The following is a 26,464-nucleotide window of genomic DNA, read 5'->3' as shown; positions in this document are numbered from 1 at the left end:
CTCATGAAAGACCAAAAAGAAGGAAAAAAAAAGGGTAATAGGCTATCATATGTTGTAAGACCAAAAATGTTTGCATGTATTTTAATTTCGCAAATTTGCAAGAACCAAGATTAGTAATATTAGTATGCATGCAAAAGTTCTTGTCTACACCATATGCATTGGCTGCCAGTAGCAGTCTGTGAAAATTTCATATCTTGAAAAAGGCTGTTAGCTCATATTTTTTAAAATGATGCAAAAATATCTTGCTTTTCTAGTGGTCCATTTGTAAGAGATAGATAGAATACTTAGTTAGAAATTATTATGTAATATGAGATTGCCTTTAGTAATTATTATTATGTGCTTTTTTCCCCTTATGACAGCCCTTCAGTGCATATGATGTGCTTGTGATATCCATTGGGAGTAGCAGCCTGGTGAAAGATCGTATCAAAGTGGTGAGAAACTTGTGGGCTGCTGGACTCAAAGCAGACTTCCTCTATGACAATGCCCTGGTGAGTACAGTGGCTTTTTGATTTCACCCACAAAGTCATGTGACTAGACATGTGACTGGTCATGTGACTGAGAACAGTGTAAGGAAATGTATTTGTGTTTTTGTTTTTTGTTTTTAAAGATGTGTGAATGAATTCATATACCCTAGAACTGCATGCTGGGAAGTAGCTCTGATTATAACTTGTGTGTGTACAGCAAGGCAAGAAAGCTAAAAGAGTCCCACTATATGCAGCAAGCTTTAGTTATCAGCTTGGCATAGTACAGGATGACTCAGACATAACTCAAAATGAGCTTGAGTATCTACTAGTTGACTGTAAAAATTTCTTTGGCTTTTGTATCCGAAATGGAAATTGAAGTTTTTAGGCTGACATACCATCAGTGATATACATGACCCTTTTAGTGTAAAATGTTGTGTGGAGAAACGTGACCACATGTAATCTTCAAGAATTCCAGCCAGTGGTAAATAATGTGCACATTTATCTTCCCCATGTCGAATGGTACTCAGAGTATCGGTGAAGCTCAAGATTTCTGTCGTTTCATGGGAATTTCTCATCTCGTCATTCTGAAGGACTCAGATCCTCTCATCAAGGTATGTTTATCCATATACACAGACAGATAGGTAGATAGATAGATAGATAGACAGATAGATAGATAGATAGATAGGTAGATAGATAGATAGATAGATAGATAGATAGATAGATAGGTAGATAACAAAGTTAGATATGGAATATGAGTGATATAAACCTACCTCCAGACTGATAAGTATTTGATATTTGCAGAAGCAGATAGAATTCTTGCTATCATTAGTGTTGATACAACAGAAGTATTCACTCTTTTCCTTGTGGTTATGACGTAAATATTAGCAGTGAACCAGAAGGTATAATTTAAGTTCGAACACTAATCAATTAAGACCTATTTGCTTCTAAAGCTATGGCTGTACTTTCACTGTCAAGTTGTGGAGTTGAATCAGCAGCAATTACTTTTATTGTTTACCAGGTTCGCTCATTTGACAAGGACAAAAGTGCGGTGGAGTCGTCAGTAACCTTCTACAATCTGGTGGATCACATTCAGCAGAAAGCCAGCATCAACAAAGTGTGCGTGAATCCTTCCATCATGGCCTGTCAAAATGGAGATGACTGTTTGTTGTTGTTGTTTTTTTTTTTTACCATGGTTGCATGTCAGGAGGAAATTACCATTTTCAATTATTATGCCTGTAAAAAGTGATCACCTTTTCTGCAATTTTGAAAAACATATGTTTGCATAAATCAACAGAGTGGTTCAAAATGCACACTCAAAATACACTTTTCACAATACAAGATTTTGCATGTAGATAGACAAATGTAAAGACCAGGGCCCTGTTTCATAAAAAGTTGATATGATAGCAACTCTTGATAGAATGGCAATTGTCATGGTAATGATGAGAATCCAGCTTCCTGATTGGCTGTTGCTATTGGAAGTTTCCATTCCAGCAAGAATTCCCATCCTAACATCTTTTATGAAACGGGGCCCAGTAATGCTTTTTGTTTTTCAAGGTATCGTCATCTCTTCAACTGCCAAAATAAATTTCATCTTCTGTGTTTAAATCAGTTATTGTTTAGACAGTAACAATGAATGTTTCATTGTGTGTCTTATTAAAATTCTTATATGTATTTTCCTTCAGTGAGACGACAGACCAAACTCCTCAAGTGATGAGTAGGAATAAGAACACCACTGACAGCATCCCAAGCAGCATCCTCCCTCAGTACAGGGTACGTTTTGTTACCATGGAGAAATTAGACAACAATGCACGGAAGAGAAGCGAGTTTCAGGTGAGTCACTGACCTTCTTGTAAACCCTAATCTGGTGAAATTGATTTAGATTGGTTTTCATCCAGTCGAATAGTAAACTAGTAATTCATTGATAAGGACCATTTTTCCACTGGTAGGATGCCAGAAGAAGCCAGTTGTTAATTGGCAAAGCATCACATGACAGAAGTTTCTGGTCCAGTTTCTGATTTAAAAGACTTTGGAGGAGACCTAATCTGGTTTTTTATTTCCTTTCTCTCATGAAGTATGCAAGAACTAATTTTAACCTTACCTTAGTTGTCCCAAAAGTGAAAAAAAGATGTATCTGAATGGATTATGAAAGCTAAGTTTACAAGGAAAATATGTCTGTATTGCTAATGTGAAGTCCCATGAGGACTTATGTAAAAATGATTTAGTTCTGGCAAATATCAACACACTGATACCAGGCAGCATCTTTCAAGGAATTCTTGTGACACTTAAATTCCTTGCACACAATCCAAACTCCCCGTTTGTTGTCACATCATGAAAGAAAACGGTTTCCTCTTTCTCGTGCATTCATCTTTTTTTCTTTGTGTAAGTGAGATAGGAATGACTTTAAAACTCCATTGCAAGACAGTGTTCTATCATTTAGTATCAAAATAAGTGACTATAATCCATTTTGTGCAAAGGTTTGTGACAGAAGGAGATGAATTTCAATGTATAGTGTAAAATTTCTGTGTGAAAGCTGAGTTTCACTCACCTCTCACATGTCGTAGTGGTCATTTTGTGTCTGTGGATCATTTAATTTTGTTCTTGCCTTGGACTTTTGTTTTGTCGTTGATAGATTCAACTCAGAATAGAACCCATCCTTGCCATGTTTTCATCTCGTTGCACAGTTCAAGTCATTGCAGTAAGTATATCATGTTTACAGTGGCAAACCATCAAATTGTTTTGGGGTGCAGAAAGGTGTCATGAAACATGTGCTCAGTCAGTCATGATTGCAAGGATGTAGCTGGTATTGTGTTTGTGACAAATTAAAAGTAGACTACTTTGCTGGAGCTATCTACTTTCCTATAAAGTATCATTATTTTGATTTCAATGTGGAAAGAAATCTATATCTTTAAGATCCAGAAACATTATCTTCATGTTGAAAATAGAAAGTAGATGTTTGTGATTTCTTGTTCTCATAGTCAAGTTTTCAAGGAGTATTCTTTCTCAGAATAACACCTCTGTAATTATACATGTTATTATCTTGTCTCCTCCAAGACGGCCTTCTGACTTACGGTGGAATTGTGAAATATTTGTGACTTGTTTCCCAAATCTCTGCTGCTAAGCTGTAGGAGCCTTGTAGCTAAAACGGCTGTAATCTCAAGTGTTGATCTTTTTTGTGCTTTCTCCCTCTATAAGGTTGATCTTCCCCTTAGTGTGCTAAAGAACATGGCAGCAATGATAGAGGTAAGACAGACTATTCGCCATGGACTGGCCTCCATATGTTTGCTGTCTACATGATGGAACTGCACTTGTTTTAAAATACAGTATAAACAATGATAAGCTTTCTGATACAGCAATAATGTTGTGCATTGTGTTCTTGCCCTGTATGGATTTTTTTCTTACCTTTTTTTTAGACCAAAAAGATGATCGTCCAAAGACATAGGCCCAAATTCACGAAGGTGGTACAATCTTTGTCCATGGTTTAAACCATGGACAAAGATTGTACCACCTTTGTGACTTTGGGCCTCAGAGTTTACAGTCATGTTGTTATTTGTTGTTGTTATGTGTTGGTTTTTTTTTTTGGTGGTATCAAATATATTTTGTTCTTTGTCTTCTGCTTAAACAGGGGCTAGTCTCAAAAAGTGCTACCATTTGACTAACAGCCTCAGTCTTGGTGCTTAACCTCTCTCTGTGTGAACTCTACTCAAATCGGAGTTTTTAAGGCAGTAATGTTGTTTGAGTGAGATGTATATAGGTGAAAAAAGAAAAGCTGTGCTGGAGTGACCCATTTATGCATTGATTGCAGTCACAATGGTAAAAAGCAGTATGTATAAACCAGTATACCAAATATCTGTGCCAGAACATAAGAATCATGACATAGGACTGTTGCCTTCAAAGAAAATAATTCAGCTGGGTAATAAAAAGATTGTATTACTGTATAGAGAAGGTGAATGTAAAGCCCTTAGGCTTCATAGTTCATTACTTATCAAACAAAAACATTAATGATGTGTACTCTATTTCTCCATTGTTTTTTCCTCATCCTTCCCTCTATGTAAAGTTTGATGGTGATGAGAGTTCCTTCAGAGCAGGCATCAGCACAGTGACAGAGAAATACAACAAATTCCGGCATTACATCAACAAAATCGCTGATGAAATACTGGAGCTGAAGGAGAAGAAAGAAGAGAAGAATGGGTGAGTCACTGATTTCAAATTAACTTGATTTCTGTAATGGTTTTGTGCATGTCATCAGCTAGGAACCAGAAGGGCGCTGTCTCGTTCTAAGATTTGAGCATAGATAAAAACAAAACAATAAATTTTCATGAAACAAAATGTTTATTTAATCAAAGTGGGTAGATTAATAAGCATTAGTGCAAATATCAGGTAAAATACTGCCCTTCTGGTTTTAATCTTTAATATTTTACTGAGAATGACAATTATCTGAAATTGACACCATAATGTAGATTTGATCGATTAGATTGGAACATGATACCAATTACTCAATGCCCTCCAAAAATGTGATAAACCCTTCTGGCTCTAAGCTGATGATGTGTTACAGTAAACTCCAACACAGCAGGATGGATTTCTAAATGGTAGTTGTAGCTGAAGTATAGATAAAGCTGTGAAGAATAAACTGTAGAGGGCTCACTTTAGCAGACTTCTACACTGTCAAACCTCGGTGGACCTACACGTTGTACAAAGATCCACTTTATAGCGTATTATAGTTCAAAGGTAGACAAGTCGCTCTGAGCAGGAATAGGTGATCATGGATTTATGTTAATTAGTTCTATTGTGCCCAGTATGTGTGATAACTGATGCAGTGATATCAATGTTGTCTGCGCCCCAATGACCTCTCATTAAGATAATTTCTTTGAAGTCCATTAAATGGCAGTCATAACTTAATATTCAGGAAAGTATCTAGTAAATGTCAGTGTGCATGTTTGGGGTCATGGGGCAGGATCCTATGGAAGACCAATAATAGGTACTGTATATCCTATGTATTTAGCAAGTCTAATTTTTTGCAAATTGGGACTTTCCAACAATTTTGGGAGTGGTTTCATTTGCAATCATAGAGTAATGTCAATAGAGGGAGAAATCAGCATCATTCATTCATTTTCAGGAGGCAAAAGGAGTGATCTTGCATTGATAACGAAAGTGCTATAAGCATGCAAAAAAATGTGTTGAGAATTGCTGGTACTACAATGTATTTTTAAAATACTTCCAAAGATCATGGTACTTGTACTAGTAAGTACGATGTACTAGAACACATACAATCATGATTTAGACATGTGCACAATTATGTTCTTGTGCTATGCATTTGTTGTACCTGTACTGCTATGTAAATATGTCGGGATCAGAGTCAAATTGCATGCTGTTAAATTTGTGAATAGCACGGTCCGACTTACGAAATTCTTGCAAATAAAAACCCTGTGAAAATATATGAAGAGTTTGTTTGCAAAAACCGATAAGTCCATATTTGTCAAATGGAGATATTTGCGATTAAAGGTCAAGAAAAATAAAGAGAATAATGAGAAAATTTTTGCTTCTTCTGACCGTAACTTCAAAAATATACCTTTATATGTAGTGACCAATATATCATTAATAGGTATTATTTTGTACTTTATGACAGAGACCGTACTTCAAAACCTTCAAAAATGGACTTATCAGTTTTTGCAAACAAACTCTTCATATGATGAATACAGTACCCTGCTGTTTATGACTACTGTGTCAGTAAATGCAAACTGTTACATGTACTTATTAGCTAGAGATCAAGAAGATAAGTGTATTAAATTTGGTATATAGACAGATAGATTGATAGATATAGGAATCAATTTCTATGAATAAGCAAATAGATAAATTAATAAATGAATGTGCTATTGTGCAGTAATTGCTCTGAGGTAGACAGTGTCACCGTGAACAGTGTACACTTAATCTCACTTATTTACTCTGTATTACACACTGATGCAAGTAATTGAATGTTTGAAACCAGGAAGTTGGCAAATTTATGGTCATGAGATTATATAAGGTATAAAAAGTGAAAAGCTATTTCTTATCTCAGATGGAGAGTTTGAAGTATTTTTCCTTTCTGTGTTTTTCTCTCCAGGAGCACTGTGACCTTGGTGCTCTACTCTTACAGAGAAGATGGCTTCAAGGTCATGTTATGACCTTTGGCTAACGGTCAGTGAAGACAGGAGGGTTTTCAAGGTCATGTTGTAAACCCTTGGCTAATGGTCAGTAAAAACAGGAGGTTTTCAAGGTCATGTTATGATCCTTGGCTGATGGTCAGTAAAGATGGAAGGTTTTCAAGATGATCTTTGGCTGACCATCCATAGGGACAGGAAGTTTTCAAGGTCATGTTTGGACCCATGGCTGACCAGCGGTAAAGACAGGATGTTTTGAAGGTCATAAAATAAACCTCCCTTGGTGCTGACAGGGAGGATTCAGTTTGTTATGGACGTTTGGTTTGTAGTCAATACAGACAGAGGTCATTTATGTCCCAAAGCTTGGGAAGGAGAAGGAGAGGACAGTTTCAGTGTCAAGTTACGACTCAGAGTTAGTGGTCAGTAGCTAGGGGACAGTTATCAGGTCCTGCTGTGACAACCAATGGGTAGTCATGTTTGAGATGGATTATGGCAGGAACACAGGAATTATTTGAATATTTGACCCTGTGACCTATGACCCTCTGCTGCTAGCCATCCATGGAGAGAATTGTTTTCAGAATCAGTACAGCTGACAGCAGATGATAAGACAATGTGTAGGTCAACGAACTCTAATGGCAGCTGAAGCAAACATAACATCTTATGGTTACTCCATGACTATTGAAACTGTAATGGTGAGCAGCAAGAAAGATATTAGATCATGTTACCACTTGTTAGAGGTCCCCATACTTTCAGCTCTGTGTCATCAACTCACTCAAGGCCTTGTGAGAGACTAGTGCATGAGAAGTTTTGTGTGCAAATACACCAAGCCATACCAGATGGAGGTTAACTAAACAAAGTACCTCATTTCATGAGATGGGATAAGGCTGTCATAAAAACAAGCAAAGAGTTTGGTGAAATGTTTTGTGGTGGTGGTGTTGTGTTTTTTTTCACTCCATCAGAATTGTGATGGACGATTGGCAAATATTTGACAGAGGCATGAATGAAGAGAATTGATTTGTGTACTGTAATGGGAGACCAAACAAAGATCAGTGTGAGATGATTTCAATAAGTTTTCATCTTGAATTTGTCTTTCTACCCTTTGCTCTCAGTACAATGTGGACACCATGCAGAAGATAACAGAAATTGTCTTGAAATGTCTGTTTTGGTAAACTATGGTTTAACCTTGATCAATCTTTTCTTGAGCTCTATCTCTTAGAACTGCAGACAAACTGAAATGTGTTTTTGCCTTGGGTTTAAAGGCAAAGTGTATTAATCCAAGAGTATTTTTTTTTTTACACAAAACCAACTATCTAATTGACAGTTGAGTAATGTAAAGAAAAATTCAGTGCATATGATTTCGAAGATAAATCAGTTTGAAATTCCAAATACTGCAATCAAAAGACATCAGTTTATTTAACACTCAATTTGCTTTTAGTAAAGTTAGATTGGTTTTGTTATCTTTAAAGAAGACAAATCAAGTGTCTTTGTAGATAAAACAAATAAGTGACATCAGTGCAAGGTTTGCCCAAAATTCTACAATACGGGCATTTCTTGTTGTTTATACTGAGTGCACATCATAAATCTTTACATTCGTGTATGTATCAAGAACTTCATTCCAAACAAACATACCAGACGGCTTTATTGCATTCCAAGTGAGAGCCTGCATGATAGTGAAAATATTCTGATTCTTACTGAATGTTGACTACATGTTGGATTATCTCGGGACTTGCAACTTCTGGGGGGCATTTCATGAAGAGTTTTGGTCGGATATTTTTCTTACAAACTGTTACATGATGCTGAAATCCTTGCATCTGATTGGCCGAGAGGAAATTTGTCTGACAACATTGTCGCACAAAATGCTTCATGAAATGCCCCCTGCTTTGCTCCGACTCCAATGAAACTGTACTGTCTAGGCAGATATTGTGTGATGTGTGTGATGGCTTCCCTCCTGTTACCTCATGGGTGATTTATGTTTTTATAATGACTTCAACAAGCAATGTAATCTGAGTTATGCAGGTTTGAAGCTGTCAACTTCTAGCTTCACTGCATGATGTAGTAGAGGTCATGATCGCGACCTACAAATCCATTCTAGGCATTGTCACTTGCAGTCACAATTACGTTTGCGAGTATTGATTCAGCCTTGAATAATACAGCGTGCGTGTTTGCAGTCTGGGTTAATATTTGTTTCAAAATGTCACAATTACTCTTGTGTTTGCTTAGTCAGTTTCCTCTCCTTTTTTGAGCCAACCTGTTCTCAAAATAAATGTTTGTTGTGTTCAACTGAAATTTTTTGAGGCAACTCACAATAGAAGACTGTCGTGGACAAAAGTGAGGCTCCTCTTTTTACTCTTTTTTTTTTAATAGATCTAATGAAATAATTTTATTCAGTACATGTTTGTAATTCTGAGGGTGTTCAGGAGAAATGTTATCCAAACACACACACCCCTTAATCACACACACAAGTCACAAAATGAAATTTCTCATGTTATCAGGAAACCTTACAACATATATGTAGGAAACTCAACACACATTTGAGATGCTCACAAGTATTAAAAAAAAAAAAAAAAAAATCTTCTTTCAACAATAATAAAACCCACCTCCAGTGGTCACTCAATGACAAAAAAAACCCCTATAATATTTTGCTTCTTTTGCTTGCCAGATTATGACTCTGCTTTGCATTGAAATATACAGTAAATTAATTCATGTTTTGGTGTTAAAAAAAAAAAAAATTCTGTGATAAGACTAAACATGACTTTGTAATCGACATTTGATATCATTTGTTCTTGATTGATCAGAAAATCAATGAAGCTAGAGATTGTTGTAGTAGCCCTGTTGTGGACCATCCTAGAAGGGGATTATATGTTCCAGATCAGTCAACTCAATACCAGTACACTATATCTTGTAATTGGTACCATTTATACTGTCACTGGACATGCCACTTCTGTCCACAAACCTGTGTTCAGTAAATGTTACCATTAAAAAAAAAAAATGATAACATAGTGTTTGCTCCTCCCCCTTTTTTTAAACATTACCGGAGCATGTCTTGATATGCAGCAACTTCTGTTGAGCTTGTCAATGGTGTTACTGTATCTTATAGCCACTCTATAATTGCAAATGTACATGAGAGATCAATGTTTCTTATTCCTAAAGTTTGTTAAACCGACAACAAAATTGGGTTTGTTAATCCACAAATGAAAACAAAAAAGTTGATCACAGTTAATGAGCTGTAACTTTGGGTGGTATGGAGATGGTACTGACCAACTTTTTGGAAGAAAATTTTAAGCTCTTTTTTCATACCTATATTGTCTTTGATGAAGAGCATGCAAAATGCGGTTTATTATGCTACTAATAAAGTAGAACATACCACCTATACAATCCTTGAAAGGACCATAAATGTTAATGAGAATCGCACATATCTAAACTGGCTTGAGTTGACTACTTGCTCATGCCTTTATAGATCTGATCAATTGAAAATTGTGATATGAATTAATACTGTATTTACCATTTGTTCACCCAGCAAAGTGGTGACCACTTTACTATTTATGTGTGAAACTTGATATTTGCAGCTGCATCCAAGGCAATGCACAATCAAATGTAAATAATGGAACATAATGATAGTAATTTATTTTACAGCATTGCTGTTAGTCTCTCATCTTTGGATCTGCTCAATTAACATGTTGATACTTTGTTTACCCTGTACTGCTAATAGCATAGTAGTATCTATAACATCTGAGAAAATTGCCTTATTATGTACTCTTCCCATAAGATGGGAAGCTCTGTGCTTGGACAGCCGTTATCCAAAACTCTTGAATATATTGATTGCACTTTTTCATACAAGCTCCTAGTAAATATAGTTTTGTAATTGTGTGCTCTATGTATTTGCCCACTCTGTGTTCATGATAATGAGAGAAGAAAGAAGGGGAAAGAGAGTTAAAGAGAGAGAGAAGGTGAGAGGAGAAAAGAAGATAAATTATGTCCTGTTCCATCTCTTGTCATTATTAATGCATTATGTCTTTAGAAGCTATTGTCCAGGAGTACATGTATACTCATTCTAATCATGTGCCAATATAATTTCTACATAAATCAAATGGTAACAGTATACAAAGACCAGGGAATGCTAGAAACAGAATATACTTTACTACAGTTTAATCTTTTGAATATGTGGCCTCAAGTTATAAATACGTACAACAAATTAAATGGTATAACAACGGAAATATCAAAGAGGTACATACTCATAGGTATTGTTACAGTGCACTCCCGTTATAACAAACAGTTATAAAGAAACTATGGTTACAACGAAGTAAAAATTCAGGTTGCAACACTTTCAGCTCTATGTTTTTTATTGTTTGTTTGTTCGGATACAAAGAAATTTCGACATAATAAAAGAATATGGTCCCGAGGACTTCATTATAATGGGAGTCCACTGTATGTACACATGTAACAAAAATGACTGAACATAGAAAACAGGATAAATTTTTTACTTAAGACCCAGTAGTATAGGGAAACACGGGTGGTACAATTGAATAGATCTTTTTTCACCCCCCACCGAGGTACATTTGAGAACCACAAATGGCTCCCGTAAGCCACATGTCAGTGAATACAATGTATGTGCATTTGAAGCATACACTCGTCTGTAATGGTAGACTCCACTGGAGATTCTGTGGCTGTTTGTGTACAGGAGAAACTCAATATAATGAACACTGCTAAAATGAGATATCAGTTATTACAGTGGACTCCCGTTATAACGAAGTCATCGGGACCGGCAGTTTTCTTTTCTTATATCGAAATTTTGTTTTAAACAAACAAACAATAGAAATACATAGAGCGGATAATGTTGCGGTCTGAATTTTTACTTCCTTGTCACCGGAATTTCGTTATTACCATGTTTGTTATAACGTGAGTGCACTGTATGGGGAGAACTGCTCGGTCCTGACCTTCTCGTTATATCGAGTTTCCCCTGTACTTACGTCGAGATCGGTGATAAAAAGCTGTACACAAAATTGTAGGGATTCTCGATCATATCTGATTAGAGCCATTCCTCCCACTCCACGGTATCCCAACACTACCAGGTCTAGAGTAAAACATAACTACAGTGGACTCCCATTATAATGAAGTCATCAGGACCGCCAGTTTCTTTCGTTATATTAAAATTTCGTTATAACAGAACAAAAAAACAATAGAAAAACATTCATTTTGCTTTGTTGTAACCAGAATTTCGTTATAACTGTGTTTGTTATAAGGGGAGTGCACTGTATATCGCTGGGAGGCTTCAATAAATACTTTGCTTTGCAGCTCTTTCATACTAAGAGGAAGGGGTTGGGAGTCCTTTTTTTTTTTCTTTTTTAAATAATCTGAAGCATTTTCATATGACAATGCTGGCTAGAATATGCTGAACAAACCTGATGCCATGAAATCTTGATACATACACAATACATGATGTCTTCAGGAAAATCTCCAAATATACCATATAAACTACAGCACACGATGACCTATCTCCGCAAGGTGATTTACTTTTGCTTACATGGTTACATGTACCAATGCTCGGGGTTTTTTTTTAGAGAAAGAAGAGGTGTGCAGTACAAATACACGTAGTCATATGTTATCGTGAAAGCTCACACAAGTCATAATGAAGTAAAATCAGTGGTCCTGGTGACCATGCTATGACATGGTATCAATGTATTCCTAGAATAATAGAAAAATGGTCACACATGGTTTGAGACTAGCACATTTGAATTTACCTACAATCAGTTTATTTTCTCTGATACATGTATTTCAAACAAAATATGGCATGCATACAATCTTCCACTATCTTAAGAATATGTTGTGATATGTGCTAAAAGTTTTACCTGTATCAGCTGAACATCACAAAACTTACCCTGTATCTGCCCAACATTGGTAAGGATTTCAAGGAGAAATGTGTTCATGACCAGTAACATCACCCTCTCATTGAATCAACATAATCACAAATGCCAGGGACATAATGCTATAATGCTATAATTGATATTTCCTGCCTAACGATATCTTAGAAACCTTTAAACAAGGGCATTCTTTAATCTCGCTAGGGCAATGCTGATGCAAAGGTTGTTTATCAATACTTTCCAAGAAATGTTGATGGAATTCCAAAGTGGAGAGCAACCTACAGGGTGCATTTGATGACATTTCAGGACTTTTTGGAGTGTTTGCAATGGACTTTCACCTTTCATTAAACATATGCCTACACAGGGCGCAACGTAAGTGCTTGCCTAATTGCCCGGGGCAATTGAAAATCAAAATTTGGAAAAGTGTTTTGGAACAATGAGAAAAAAAATGCCTGCCCAAACTGGGCAAGCTGTATATTTTGAAGCCACCTTTTTTTTCACTCCCCCTCCCCTTCAAACCAAAGAAGTCAACCATACAGAAGCCCGGAGATAATGACTGTGTAGTGTGTAGTGATGCAACACACTTTCATTTTATCTCAGCAATTTTCTAACACTCACGTGATGAAGTCCCAAAGCAATGCAACACCAACACTCAATCAAACCAAGTTTGTTCCTCCATTGTGTTTAAGCATGTGACCCACATAATTTGCTGTTTATTCAAATTATTGTTTTGTCATCAAGCTCTTGACTTCCAAGTGATTTTCTATATCATTTTCTTATATCTTTGGACTTTTGTTTCTGGCAAGTAAAATTCTTCTTTGGATAAAAAGAAAAAAAAAATTAGCTGGTTGTAAGAAATTTCCAGATCGTTTGGCCACTTGAGATTGGTGTGGCTGAATTAGAACAGGTGTTTACATCCTTACACTCAGTTTTCCTTCCTCTTGACTCACAAATGAAGGAGGCACCTGACAATGTTGGGTGATAATGATGTCGAGCCCTCTACGAGAAGAACACATACGATGACAAGGCCACCTTGGATGGATACTGGTAAGCCAAATTATTAAGATGTGACCAAACATGGTTGTCTCAGCCCTAGTGGCTAGGTTGCAGACTTCTTGACTTTCCAGTTATAAAATATAACCAAGAATGACACCAATCCAACTGTAACAAAGCTCCTACATGATAAAAGAGTCTTGTATTACCAGTTCTTGATATTGAACACTGCTTGCTGGGAGCACAAAGTTGTCATTAACACCATTTATAAAAAGCTAGCTTGATTATTGGCGCAGGTATGGAGTCCATAGCTGTTGCAGCACTGCATATGAATTAATACAGCTGAGACCCTATCATGTGTTGCGGTTGAATGCATGATGCTGTTGTCTCCATTAAGCCAGCTAGCCAGTCTGTGAGGCACCTTTCAAGCTCTCCAGGGCTTCTGCACACGCCTGGATTAGACGACAGAGCTGGGTGCTGGTGTCCACTGCTCCAGTCTTTCCCAGCTCCTCACTGGCCCAAGTCAGCTTGTCCAGCACCGAGTCCATAGAATGCTTGACCACAGCGTCTGCCCTGCTGGGACCATTTGCTGTCCCCTCAGCTCTCTGCAGGGTTTGGTGGCCGTGCAGTGGAGGGTTATCTGCAGGGTAGGCAGATGCTGAGTTGGTGGCCAGTCCAACAGCCTGTGGCAGGACGGTAGCCTGTGGATTCGGGGACGGAGTTGCTAATGATTGTATGTGCTGAACCCTGAGTGCTGGGGTACCCAGGGTGGACAGTTCAGAATTCTGCAAGGCACCAAGAGATGCAGTGGACATACACAAGGATGGGGTGACCAAGTCTCCTCCGTTGTGTTGTTCTAAGATTTGAGCACTCTCTGGAGGTGTGGCCATGATCAGCTCACGTTCTCTCACCTGAGACCTCGCTGCTTCGGCACTCAGTGCTGCTCCAAGGTGGAAAAGGGCAGACAAGACATGGGAGAGTCACATCATAAAATCTACTTCTTCAAATTTTGGTAATGGATACCTATATCCTACAAATTTTTTGCATGCCACTACTTCACTTCTCAAGACATCTAATCATTCATTTTATTTCATTCCAATTGGTGTTTTTCTTTCAATTGATTATACTTGTACATCTGAAGTAAATGACACTAGCTAAAGCATCATCACACAGTATATAACACATTTCATTGTCCTCCTTCTATACACACACAAAGTGAAAGAAGAAAACAAGCCAAGGTCGAGGACTTGCCTATATCTAACTCTGTCTAGAATTGCCGGAGCGGTTCCCTCATTTTACATTTTATATGGTATATCATCTCTTTAGTGATTCAATGATATAATGTATAATTTATATGGTGTATCATTTCAATGGTGTATCATTTAAAGGGTGTAACATTTATATGGTGTATCATTTACATGGTGTATCATTTATATGGTGTATCATTTCAATGGTGTATCATTTAAATGGTGTAATATTTATATGGTGTTATCATTTACATGGTGTATCATTTATATGGTATATCATTTAAATGGTGTATCATTTTACATGGTGTATCATTTGTATTGTGTATCATTGAAATGGTGTATCATTTATATTGCGTATTATTTACATGATGTATCGTTTATATGGTATATCATTTAAATGGTGTATCATTTTACATGGTGTATCATTTATATGGTGTATCATTCATATGGTGTATCACTTATATGGTGTATCATTTAATGGTGTATTATTTAAATGGTGCATGGTGTCATCAAACACCATGCTATCATTGAGTACAAACCTGGATCATCCTTGGCGTGTTCTGTGTCCAGCTCATTACAAGCCACACAGTAGTCCCTCTGCTGTTTGTCCCTCAGTAGGATGTTCTGTAGGGAGAGAAAAATATGACATCAGATCTTCAAAGTCAGACAGCCACCTTACATCATACATACAATGAAGTCTCCGCCTATCAAGTCAGCCATACATTACTCCCATCACAATCTCCAAACATATCATTCATTTGTATTCCTCTTAATCAAGTTAAATATTTCTTCATGCTTTGTATATAACATTAACCCTTCACCTTCCAGAGCAATTATTTCCACCCAATATTGGGTGCTTGTTTGATTCCTTATGATCATTATTAATGTATGTGCCAGGTGCTCCAAGAGGTGGCCACACATATATTGCAATTTTGAAAGGCACCACCTTCATGGTTCAGCTCATTGACTGATGCTGATTTGAATATGTAAAGCAACTGATGACCAAGGGAAGAATCAGACTGGTTTTGGTCCTCAACTACATCACTGACAAAAATGATATAAGTCAGTGAGTTGCATTTTTCTTTTATTCTATTTGTTATTCTATCATACAGTTCATTACATGATAAAGGAAACTACAAATGCATTACAGACACATACACTTCTCCTTTACCAAGCGTGTAGTTATTTCAAACTACTGGTACTCCAAATCACATTGCATTTTGGCAAATCTCTTACAATGTTTATGACACATTTTAATTCACAGAGGTGACCTATCACTTCCATGTTACAGGTCAGTGACTAGTGAATTTTCACCAGTGCATCCGACTTCTGACGAGAGCATTTTCATATTCACGCCACTGAAATGGCTAGTTCCCGACCACTACAGATCTTCTTACCGAGCAGACCCCACAGGTGGTGGCCAGCATGCGATAGCCTTTCAGAAGGTAGTCCCCCATCAGCTTGCTAATCTTGTCCGATCTTTCCTTTTTAGCTTGAAGGACTTTCATCTCAGCCTCCGTGGGTGGAATCCAGTCTCCGTTGCCACCCTCCTCCATCTGCTGCTCACGGCCTGAGGCAATGGCAAAATAAAACTAGAAATGTCGCTACGGCGACTGGTGTATGCCTCCGCCATAATACATGGTTCTCCTAATAGGTCTATAGTACAATGTCTTGACAATGTGTGATGACAGTTTCACACAATTGGCAAAATATTAAAATGACAGGTTTGCCACAAATGTGCTGAATGTTCACTTTCCTAGAACTAGGTTCAATTGGATGAATGATTAAAACGTCAGAGTGCAGGTATTTGGGGGAACTGATGATTTTCACTTGACTTTTGACCCTTTTACAAGTTTATGCATTGAGTAATTTTCAAGGTATTGAGAAAAAGTATAATTTCAGTATCAAATGGTAAAATAGTATTATCGAAACCTGGCCTTTGACCTTTGACCCCACAGTTCCAAAGAGAATCACTGTTAGGTAGAACATGCATAAATATGTAAGTTTCATGACAATACCTTGAGTTATTTTTGAGATATGGAGGAAAAAGTGCAATTTAGCACTTTCACTTGACCTTTGACCTTTTGACCTTTTGGCAAGAAACTTCCCACAGAATATATATTGGGTTATACATGCATACATCAAGTTTTAAAAAAATCCTTCAGGCATTGCATAAATATAAGGAAAGTAGTTATATTTTGAGGAGTTGACCTTGACCTTTGACCCATGACCTTTGACCCATGACCCCCAACTTCCCTAGATAATCACTGCCCATCGGTACAAGCATATATACTAAGTTCCATGAAGATACCTTGAACCATTTGCGAGATATGGAGAAAAACATGAAATTTCAATTTTTTTTTTCACAAAATAACCTGTGACCTTTGACCCTGTGACCCTAAAATCCACACAAAGTATCATCCCCCAAGGATATACCCTCATACCAAGTTTGATGCAAAACCACCACACGGTTCTTGAGATATCGACAAAAACAAAACGGGACGGACGGACGTACGGACGTACGTACGGACGGACGGACGGACGGACGGACGACCCGAAAACACAATGCCTCCGGCCACTTGGTTGGCGGAGGCATAAAAAGAAGACACAAGTAGTATAATGGCTGAACCAGGTCAAATGTTCTCTATACTTCAAATAATTGCAGCATTCCTTTTTTAAACTGAAAGTATGTATCTTTCGAAGGCAATCTATCTACTATTCTACATTATTACTCTACATTTTCGTTATCATAGCAAAAATGAATATGATGCGTTTGCAACAGGAGCTGTCACTTCACAGACACATACACACCACACAGTTTCTCTGAATGTCTGAAATAAAGAGCAGAAAATACTTTGTCTTTTGTTTCTGTTGGGTTGTCATGGTTTTTTTTTTTTGTGTGTGTGTGGTCTTTTTTTAGGCTGGGGGGGGGGGGGGGATAGTAGCTGGGAGTGTACAAAACTACAGCAAATTGAATTGTATCACTTTGCCCTATCATCATGAGTGGACAAATGAAATCAAATGGCTGGGAAAAAAATGACTAGATGCCAAAATAAAATGCGTCCACTGCCCCAAAGACAGGTGTACAATATGTACCTCCTGCATGTAGACAAGGTTCTAGAACCATGCCCCTTGATCTCAGCCCCCTCCTGGATCCCCCCCTCCGTCTGTCTCCCATAGACACTGCTGCCACATTAGCCCCGCCTTCTTGGTGTAGCCTCTTCAGCTCTCTTGTGTAGGTTTTCCTGAAGCGCCACACACTGGTGACTGCCACCTTGTGGCCGAGCTCGCGGCTAAAGTGCTGGGCTGCTTCCAGGTCCCCAGCCATCATGGCGTACTTTGCGATGCGGGTGCGCATTTCAGGCGTGTACGAGTTGTATTTGCGGCCATGGGGCTTGATTGAGCGAGGCCCACGGGCGAGTGGAAGGGCATGCTGTACAACAATGTCCATGGCCATCTGGTTGGCAGCTGCCATGTTTATGCTCATCTCACCTTTAATAGAAAAGGAACCAACAAGAGAGGGAACGTGTCTCAAAATATCCATTTTGGTGCGACACAGCTTTATTCTAATTACGAAGTCTCTCTTTGGTGGCTAACTAACTACAGTTTGTATCATGCAATGAATCACTTTGTGAAATCATGCCCTTCCACTCGTCATCACCATCACACTGCAGTTGACATTTTACATGTGTGTGTGTGTGTGTCATGGGCAATTTTGCAAACTAACTGCTGACTCATTCTACAGTATACATGTATGTCTACAAGTATTTGTCACAGGAGCTGGGCATGTCAAAGCTACAGCAGTACATTGTGTACCATCAAGTCACCTGTCTATCATTTGTGTCCAAATGGAATGCATGTAGATCTACTTGATTGCAACTGCACAAACTCAAAGAAGTTTACGCAAACACATCATTCTTTATTGAGGAATACATGCTTGTACCGTACTGTAAGTAGAACATTTAAAAGAAACAGGCTGAAGATGTGGACTAAAATTTGTCTTGACTTTACAGAAGAGTCTTGATCCGTGGTAAAAACATGATATAGATCTATGTCTTACCACAGGGTGCTGGCATCCACGTGTTAGCAATCAAGGTTAGGTTAGGGTTACGGTTGTATCTATGGTTAAATAAGTCGAAGGACACTAGGAAGTCTTTCAAAGAATAAAAGGAAGAAAGAAAAGAAAGATAAAATGAAAGAAAAGAAGAAAAAAAGGAAAGAAGGAAGGACGCAAGATGCTATCCCATAACCATGCTGCGGAAATTGACCCACTGCTGTATCAATCATGCCTAAAAACACCATTTGGTGGGGCCTCTCCTGCATTTCACAAGTATTATACTAATCACATCTACTCTGCAGCAAGAACGTCTCACCACTCAAACTGTGCTTTAAAGTTAAGACTACATGTATGTAGGCCCTACCATTGAATGAACGCCACACAGCTCCCTAAACACTAGTAACAGTGTGGCATTATCGTGAAATAGTCCACCACTCCATTCATCACCATTCATTTCGTCATAGCTGGTGACTACTTTCAACCTCCATAGACTTTGCACATCCCATCTGTGAAGACGCACACGCAGAACAAGAGGAGACCGATATCACGATTTAGCCCCGTAATATTTAGTAAGCCAACACACAGACAGTACAGTGGTGGGACCTATTACACGAGTATGCCAATGCATTGCGCGGTCAGGCAAGCTCATGTTTTCATTGATAATTCTCTCCATACAGGTCAGGTGCAGCACATTCGAGGCACAACCTCCACAGGCATGCGCATGCATGGGCATACTCGTGAAATAGGCCCCACCACTGCGTGTCCGTACCAATACTACGGCGGCTCGCCTATTTATACTTGTGAATTCAGCCCCACCGTGTGGCGTTCATCGGTAGGTAAGCACGGCGGTGGGGCTTCCTTCCACAGTATAATACTCGTGAATGCGGCCCCACCAAACGGCGTTTATGCGAAATTGATACAGCGGTGGGGCCGATTTCCACAGCATAGCATCTTTCGTCCTCCCTTTCTTCTCGGAAGGACTCCCTATTAATGTCCCTCAACTAATTTAACGGCCAATTTAACCATAAATACAACCCTACCTAACCCTAACCCTAGGACCTACCCTTGCTTGCTAACGCACGGGTGCACGCGCACTGCGGTGGGGCATATTTCACGATTTTGCCCATGCATGCACATCACGCAGCTACTAGTCTATTTTTACAGCACAACACAATCGCGCCTCATAGCATAGCCGACATGTAACAGTAAAACTTACATTATAATGCACGAGTGGGACTAATGCAGGAATTTCATTAACATTTCACAAGACGTTTTCATTTAAAATCCTTTACTCTAGCGACAAGTACGGCAACAGAAGGTATCAATACCCGCCGGTACAGACATGGGCAATTATTTACCTGATCCTGATGAAGATGAACGGGTGTCCATGACGCCTTTCTCTTGTGTTCCACTTTCGTCGTAAAATTCTGTGAATGGGATCGTCTTATCACGCATGCGTGGCTAACTAGCTATCGGCGAAAAACAAAGGAGATAATATTACAACAACTCTGTGAAGTGAAAACAAAGACATTTTAACATCAGGGAGGTAGGCCTATTCGTCTCTCTCCCTCATCTCTAATTAGGCTAGCTTGTTTGATCTGTACAGCCATTAAACCAGGCCCCAGGGAGATGGAAGTCTCTCTTTCCTGAAATGGAATGAAGCACCTTTGATGGTTAATTTTCTATTATATTCTTATCATCCTTGTAAATCCAGAGATAGATAATAAAGTTCACCTCATGATTGCAAAGTGCATTATTTGTTATCGTTATCATACTATCATCATCGTTGATATCATTATCATTGTATTATTATTGTTATTGTTATTATTATTATTATTATTATTATTATTATTATTATTATTATTATTATTATTATTATTATTATTATTATTAATATTATTATTATTATTATTATCATCATCATCATCATCATTAATTATTATCATTGATTTGTAATGATAGTATGCAGTACTAGTAGTACTGGCAGCAGCAGTATCATCGTCAATATTACATGTACGACAACGTCATAGTAGGACCTACTAAGTTCCCTATTACTACTAGACCTATAGGGCCTATACTTCATGTAGGCCTGTACATTACCTTTTCTTCTTAGATATTGTGCTGGAACTTTTATCGTAAAGGTGATTTTGATTTGTAATGCAGCACCTACAACTTTCATAATAAAAAACAAATCCAAGCAAATAAAGCTGTATACTATAGTAATTCTCACTTGATTGTGGCAAGAAGCAAAATAGTCAACAAATTTTAGTTGTATGACAGGGTGTTTAAGATCCCATTCACACGAGATGCTGTGATGAGATCTAGATCCAAGCGCGCCGGAACACTTCTTGTTTTTTTTTTTTTTTTTTTTTTTTTTTGGGGGGGGGGGGGGGCAAAATGTCAACGGGGGCACTATTTTATGTGCGATGTGAGATCCTCGGCGCGGGAGCGGAGCGAGCGAGCGGGGGAGGGGGGGGGGGGGAGTGTGGAAAGGGGGATCCCCCCCCCCCATGCACTGTAGGGAGCTTTTGTAAAACAAGGTACAAAAGTCGCGTTTATAGACCATTTAAAAGCAAATTTCTAAGGAATTAAACATAGTGAAAAATAATCAGTGCGAAGGACTATGATTATTACATACGGGAGTACATAATAATGTGATGGTGTGAGATCCTCGGCGAGGGAGTGAAGCGACCGAGCGGGGGAGGGTGTGGGAGGGGGGATACCCCCTCCCACGGTAGGGACTTTTTGTAAAAACAGAGTATAAAAGTCGCGTTTATAGAGAATTTAGAGTAAATTTCTAGGGAATTAACATATTGAAAAAATCAGTCGGAAGGACTATGATCATAACATACGGGAGTACATTAATAATGTGATGGTGCGAGATCCTCGGCGAGGGAGCGAAGCGACCGAGCGGGGGGAGGGTGTGGAAGGGGGATACCCCCTCCCACGGTAGGGACTTTTTGTGAAAACAGAGTATAAAAGTCGCGTTTATAGAACATTTAAAAGCAAATTTCTAGGGAATTAACATATTGAAAAATAATCAGTTGGAAGAAATATGATCTTAACATACGGGGGTATATATTATGTGATGGTGTGAGATCCTCGGCGAGGGAGCGAAGCGACCGAGCGGGGGAGGGTGTGGGAGGAGGATACCCCCTCCCACGGTAGGGACTTTTTGTAAAAACAGAGTATAAAAGTCGCTTTTATAGAGCATTTTAAATCAAATTTCTGAGGAATTAAACATAGTAAAAGAAATCACTGCGAAGGACTATGATAATAACTTATGAAAATTTTCATTTTACTATAAGTACGGGCAGAATAAGCGAGCCACTTTCACTTTGCAATTTATCTGAAATGTACTCATTAAAAGCTTAAACGTGATCGCATCGTTCGAACAATGAAAAAATTCTTATACTGCTAGAAAACAAAGAAGAAAATGAAAAATGTAAGGTTTACTAAAGGTATGTTTCAGCGGGCACACTCGAGGACACGAGGCTACCATCTATACACTAAATTTACTCATAAGTTCCTATTAGTGTATAGATACAATACTGTATGTTGTTAGTGTATTATAATTTTCGCCCCGTTAGGGGCGAAAATTTTTGCATTTTCAGTTATGAAATTACTACATTTAGACAAGAAATATGCCTTTATTGTTCATTTTGGTCTTTAAATCAGTGATTAATTATTTGTTACAGGGGGCACTAATTCCCCCCCCCCCCCCCGCTTCCGGCGCCCTTGTCTAGATCCCCCTGACCTGGATCCCCTTCCACAAACTGGTTTTCAATTGTGGTTTCAAATAGGACCTACTCTACTTGTATAACATATTTTTGAATGAAATATTTTGTCAGTGAATGGAATAAAACATAACAAATCGATCGTATTTCTTTCATTAGAGACTGCTGCAAAGAGTTACACACTTTAGCAACAATGATTTTAAAGTGAAAGGATGACGAGTTGAGCATAGTTGTTGACTTATTCGCGCATAGACCCTATACCATCTTCTTACATGGCTTTTCAATTGGTCTCTGTTTGATTTCACTATCCGTTCTTATGCAATCATTTGAAGTGAGAAGGGAGTTGTTCCAAGGCGGTGAAATGCCGGTTGAATGCTGATTTGTTGAGACACGCGCGTAGTGTTAGTTTATGCATCCTAGTTGCGGGTTCAAGCTCAAATTTCATAAATCACGGTTAACTATCTAAAATTTCACTATTTTCAGAGGTATTTTCATTTAACCTGGTGTATACATGTATTGTCATAAAGGTTTTCTAGGGAAAGTTTTGGACTGAGCGGTCCAAGGTCCAGGTTAAAATGGAAAAAAAAATGCTAAAATTTCACCTTTTCTCCATATCTTGGAAGTTGGAAATGGCTCATGGTATCTCCATAAAACCTTTACGTAATGACGCAGGTATATCGCCCGGCAACGATTCACCTTTGGAGCTATTTTCATATTTCATTAGAAGTTTTTCATTATGTCACAAGAACGTTGGAGACCTATACAGCCTGACCACCTCGACCAAAACTATACCATCCTTTTAAATTGTTTTCACTGCATTTGTAGATCATGTCCACATTCAGTAACAATATCTTGCATCAACATTTTTTTTTTATGTGTGTGTGTGTGTGTGTTGTTGTTGTTGTTAAGGTGTGCATGGTGAAGTAAATGAGGGAGAAAGGTTTGCGGTGACACCATGCGTATGTAGTCCTTAAAGGGGCCCTGAAATCCAAATGCATGTTGATTTGTGTTGATTTATGATACCCTCAACATCACTTCTGCGGTGAAACAAATATCTACAAACATTCCATATATTTTTAATGATTTTTTTCTTCTATTTTACATGATTTTTCTTCTATTTTTCTTCAGATTACTTGGGAACGCCCACAAAAAATCCTTCCAAACCACTATTCCTGAGATGACCTCATCTGTCAATCATTGCTAAGGTACTGAAATGTTTAACAAGAGACATTGGAATGCACCTTCCCCTCGACTCAGCATAACTTGCATGTTCCCTCGCCATGTCTTTTGTTTAGTCACATTAATATCACAGAAACATGCAAGTTATGCTGAGTCGAGAGGAAGGTGCATTCCAAGGTCTTTTGTTAGACATTTCAGTACTTTAGCAATGATTGACAGATGAGGTCATCTCAAGAATATTGGTTTGGAGGGATTTTTTGTGGGCGTTCCCAAGTAATCTGGAGAAAAATAGAAGAAAAAATCATTTAAGATATAAAAATGGAATGTTTCTAGATATTCGTTTCCCCGCAAAAGTGATGTTGAGGGTATCATAAATCAACACAAATCAACATGCAGTTGGATTTCAGGGCCCCTTTAAATGGACACTGTTCGCCGACTTTGTTCTTCGCTTGGTGTCATGAACCTTCACTTCTCTCTCCTATCTCCATGATTTTCCAACCTCCGACTCCTCCCTCTTCCTCTTCCCTTCCATTTCATCTTTCTCCTACTAACGATTTCCGAACGTCTTACTCGATTCTCACTCTATTCTTCCTTACCAATCTCTCTGTTCCTTTCCCTACCGTCTCCATTAGTGCAACTTCAACTTCCAGCCCATTACCCTGTCCCCCATTGCACTCTTCACTTTTTGCCCTCCTTACAACCCCCATATGTGGCTTCCCTCTTCAATTCTCCTCTTCCTAGGCTCTTGTTCTGCCAAGCAACGATCCGGCTATGGACTACATACACATGGTGTCACGGCAAACCTTTCTTCCTCATCTTTATTTTATGGGAATTTTTAGGAAACACAAGTTGTTATTTGCAATATCTATTGTTTATTTTCATTATCCTAGACTACTTTCTACAAAACAGAGTTCTCTTTTTTGTTCCATTATTGGCTAATCTAATGAGAGGGTAGTCAATATCCTCGGTTTGAATTAATGGGCTTCATTTGGATAATCTGAAAGATCCATTTCAGTTTAGATGAATAGGGAAGCATCTATACGAAAGTACATTTGAAATTCAATGCGACAAAACAGAATCAAGACTTTAATTGATTTGTCATTAGACAGGTCCTATGCTTAATGAAGGTGGACTAAGGGTTAGATTTATATTGCACTGTAATCATTTTTTTTCATGTTGAATTCGAAATATCCTCTTTTTTTGGGGGGGGGGGGTGGGAAGTAGACCCAGAATGCTTTTATTGCATTGAGTAAACGTGTCATAGTTGGTGTTCTGCAATATTTGCAAGTATACTGACATACAGTTATGGCAGATAGCCTATATAAAATGAATACCTCCATTGTTAACACTTTGTCGTTGTTGTTTGCCGTGGGAGTCTCTCTCTGATTTGTTTTGATTTGATTTGATTTGATTTCGTGGAGAGGAGAGACAAATTGATTGATTATGGGATGTTTTGATTGATTGTCCTGTGTCCTGTGTGTATCTTTGGTCAGTTTTTTGCTGGGAACCGACCTCTACTTATCATTCCCGACAGCTTTTCGACTGAATAATAGAGGAAATGCCTAACTCCGTGGGAAAGGAAAATTATGTAACACGTGGACGTTTTAATCAAACATATTGCAAGTGAGGAGAAACAAAGAAGTGACCCCATGCTGAAGGCCACTGTATATCTAAGTGCTATTATTAACCATGTTTATCTGAGTTACATGTTTATGGACTATGCGATAGCATTAGAAAGACTATATAGCTTAATCTATTATTTCTCAGCATTCAATCTAATTATGTTTTTTTCTCCTACAAGGTTTATCTGCAGACAGGAAAGCATGGTATCTTTCAACCTTAACTACCACTCACTGCTTCTCACTGGTCCTGCCCGCCCGGGGCTATGCATGGCCTTCTTAACGAAGCCATATTAAAGCTGTATTTTCTTTATAAGCAGTATAGCCTAGGATAAATTTATACTTAGTTTATTGAAAGATGGCAAAGCGAGCGTCCATAATTCTCAGAGGAGTTGTGAACGCTAACGAACATGGTTTACACTTGAGTGATTCCAGGTTAGGGAATGATGCAAAATTCCTTCCATTATGTATTTCCTTGTAGATATCGTGGTTACAGTTTGTTACTCCGTAGATTCGGAGGTCAAGAGCGAGAGCCTTATTTCAATTTCAGATCAAAGAACCTTTCGGATTAACGTCACGAGTCAATGTTCAGATTAACGAACCCGTTTCATTTTCGGACTATAACTAACATCTAGGTATATGAAATAGTGTATTTCGGAACGACGAACATCGTCCGTCAATCTTGATTTTGTCTTTTTATCCCCTTATGTGTTTTATTGATTCTCTTTCTTTATATATTATCATCTCCTAACAGGTGCCTTTGTTCTCAGAAACTTTCTTCATGCATGAAGAACAGTGTTCTTTTATCAACTTTTACAAAGAATTATGTACTTTTCTCATTTATCAAGTTCTACAAAGAATTATAATTCTTTGTAAAAGTTGATAAAAGACATGAATGAGGAAAGTACAAGGGCGTGTGTGCTTTCCTCATAAATTTTATGCACTTTCCTCATTTATCAACTTTTTCAAAGAATTATAATTTTCTGTAAAAGTTGATAAATAAGGAAACTACAAGGGCGTGCGTGCCCGAGATCACAACCCTTCCAACAAAATAACGTTATCAAATCTTTTATGCGATAACGGGCGTTTCCTCCTCCAAATTTACTCGGAAACCGTAGCAAGGCCTACTAGTTACTCGTGGTGTTTTAAAAACCACTATCACTAAATGCACTCAGT

General features: G+C 38.2%; 2 protein-coding genes across 2 annotated transcripts in view; one reads left to right on the top strand and one right to left on the bottom strand.

Annotated features, from left to right (window-relative positions):
- The window catches only part of LOC140233084 (eIF-2-alpha kinase GCN2-like), a 39,977-nt gene extending 29,542 nt beyond the window's left edge, over positions 1 to 10,435 (top strand). Inside the window, exons 31-38 of the mRNA XM_072313201.1 lie at positions 360 to 488; positions 992 to 1,075; positions 1,483 to 1,580; positions 2,147 to 2,294; positions 3,094 to 3,159; positions 3,657 to 3,704; positions 4,519 to 4,652; positions 6,562 to 10,435. Coding sequence (XP_072169302.1) covers positions 360 to 488; positions 992 to 1,075; positions 1,483 to 1,580; positions 2,147 to 2,294; positions 3,094 to 3,159; positions 3,657 to 3,704; positions 4,519 to 4,652; positions 6,562 to 6,622 — 768 coding nt within the window. The 3' untranslated portion in view covers positions 6,623 to 10,435. The remainder of the gene's footprint in view (positions 1 to 359; positions 489 to 991; positions 1,076 to 1,482; positions 1,581 to 2,146; positions 2,295 to 3,093; positions 3,160 to 3,656; positions 3,705 to 4,518; positions 4,653 to 6,561) is intronic.
- Positions 10,436 to 10,729: 294 nt separating this feature from the next.
- On the bottom strand, positions 10,730 to 20,186 carry LOC140233072 (uncharacterized). Its single transcript, XM_072313193.1, has 5 exons — positions 20,112 to 20,186; positions 17,793 to 18,188; positions 16,094 to 16,266; positions 15,236 to 15,320; positions 10,730 to 14,389 (listed from the first exon to the last, which is right to left on the bottom strand). The coding sequence occupies exons 1-5, from the start codon at positions 20,140 to 20,142 to the stop codon at positions 13,851 to 13,853; spliced, it is 1,224 nt and encodes a 407-aa protein (XP_072169294.1). The 5' UTR covers positions 20,143 to 20,186; the 3' UTR covers positions 10,730 to 13,850.
- Positions 20,187 to 26,464: the final 6,278 nt, after the last annotated feature.

This window comes from Diadema setosum, chromosome 1 (genome assembly GCF_964275005.1).
Source record: "Diadema setosum chromosome 1, eeDiaSeto1, whole genome shotgun sequence".
Lineage (NCBI taxonomy): Eukaryota > Metazoa > Echinodermata > Echinoidea > Diadematoida > Diadematidae > Diadema > Diadema setosum.
Note: the sequence above shows the minus strand (reverse complement) of the source record. Positions and strands in the feature narration are given on the sequence as shown.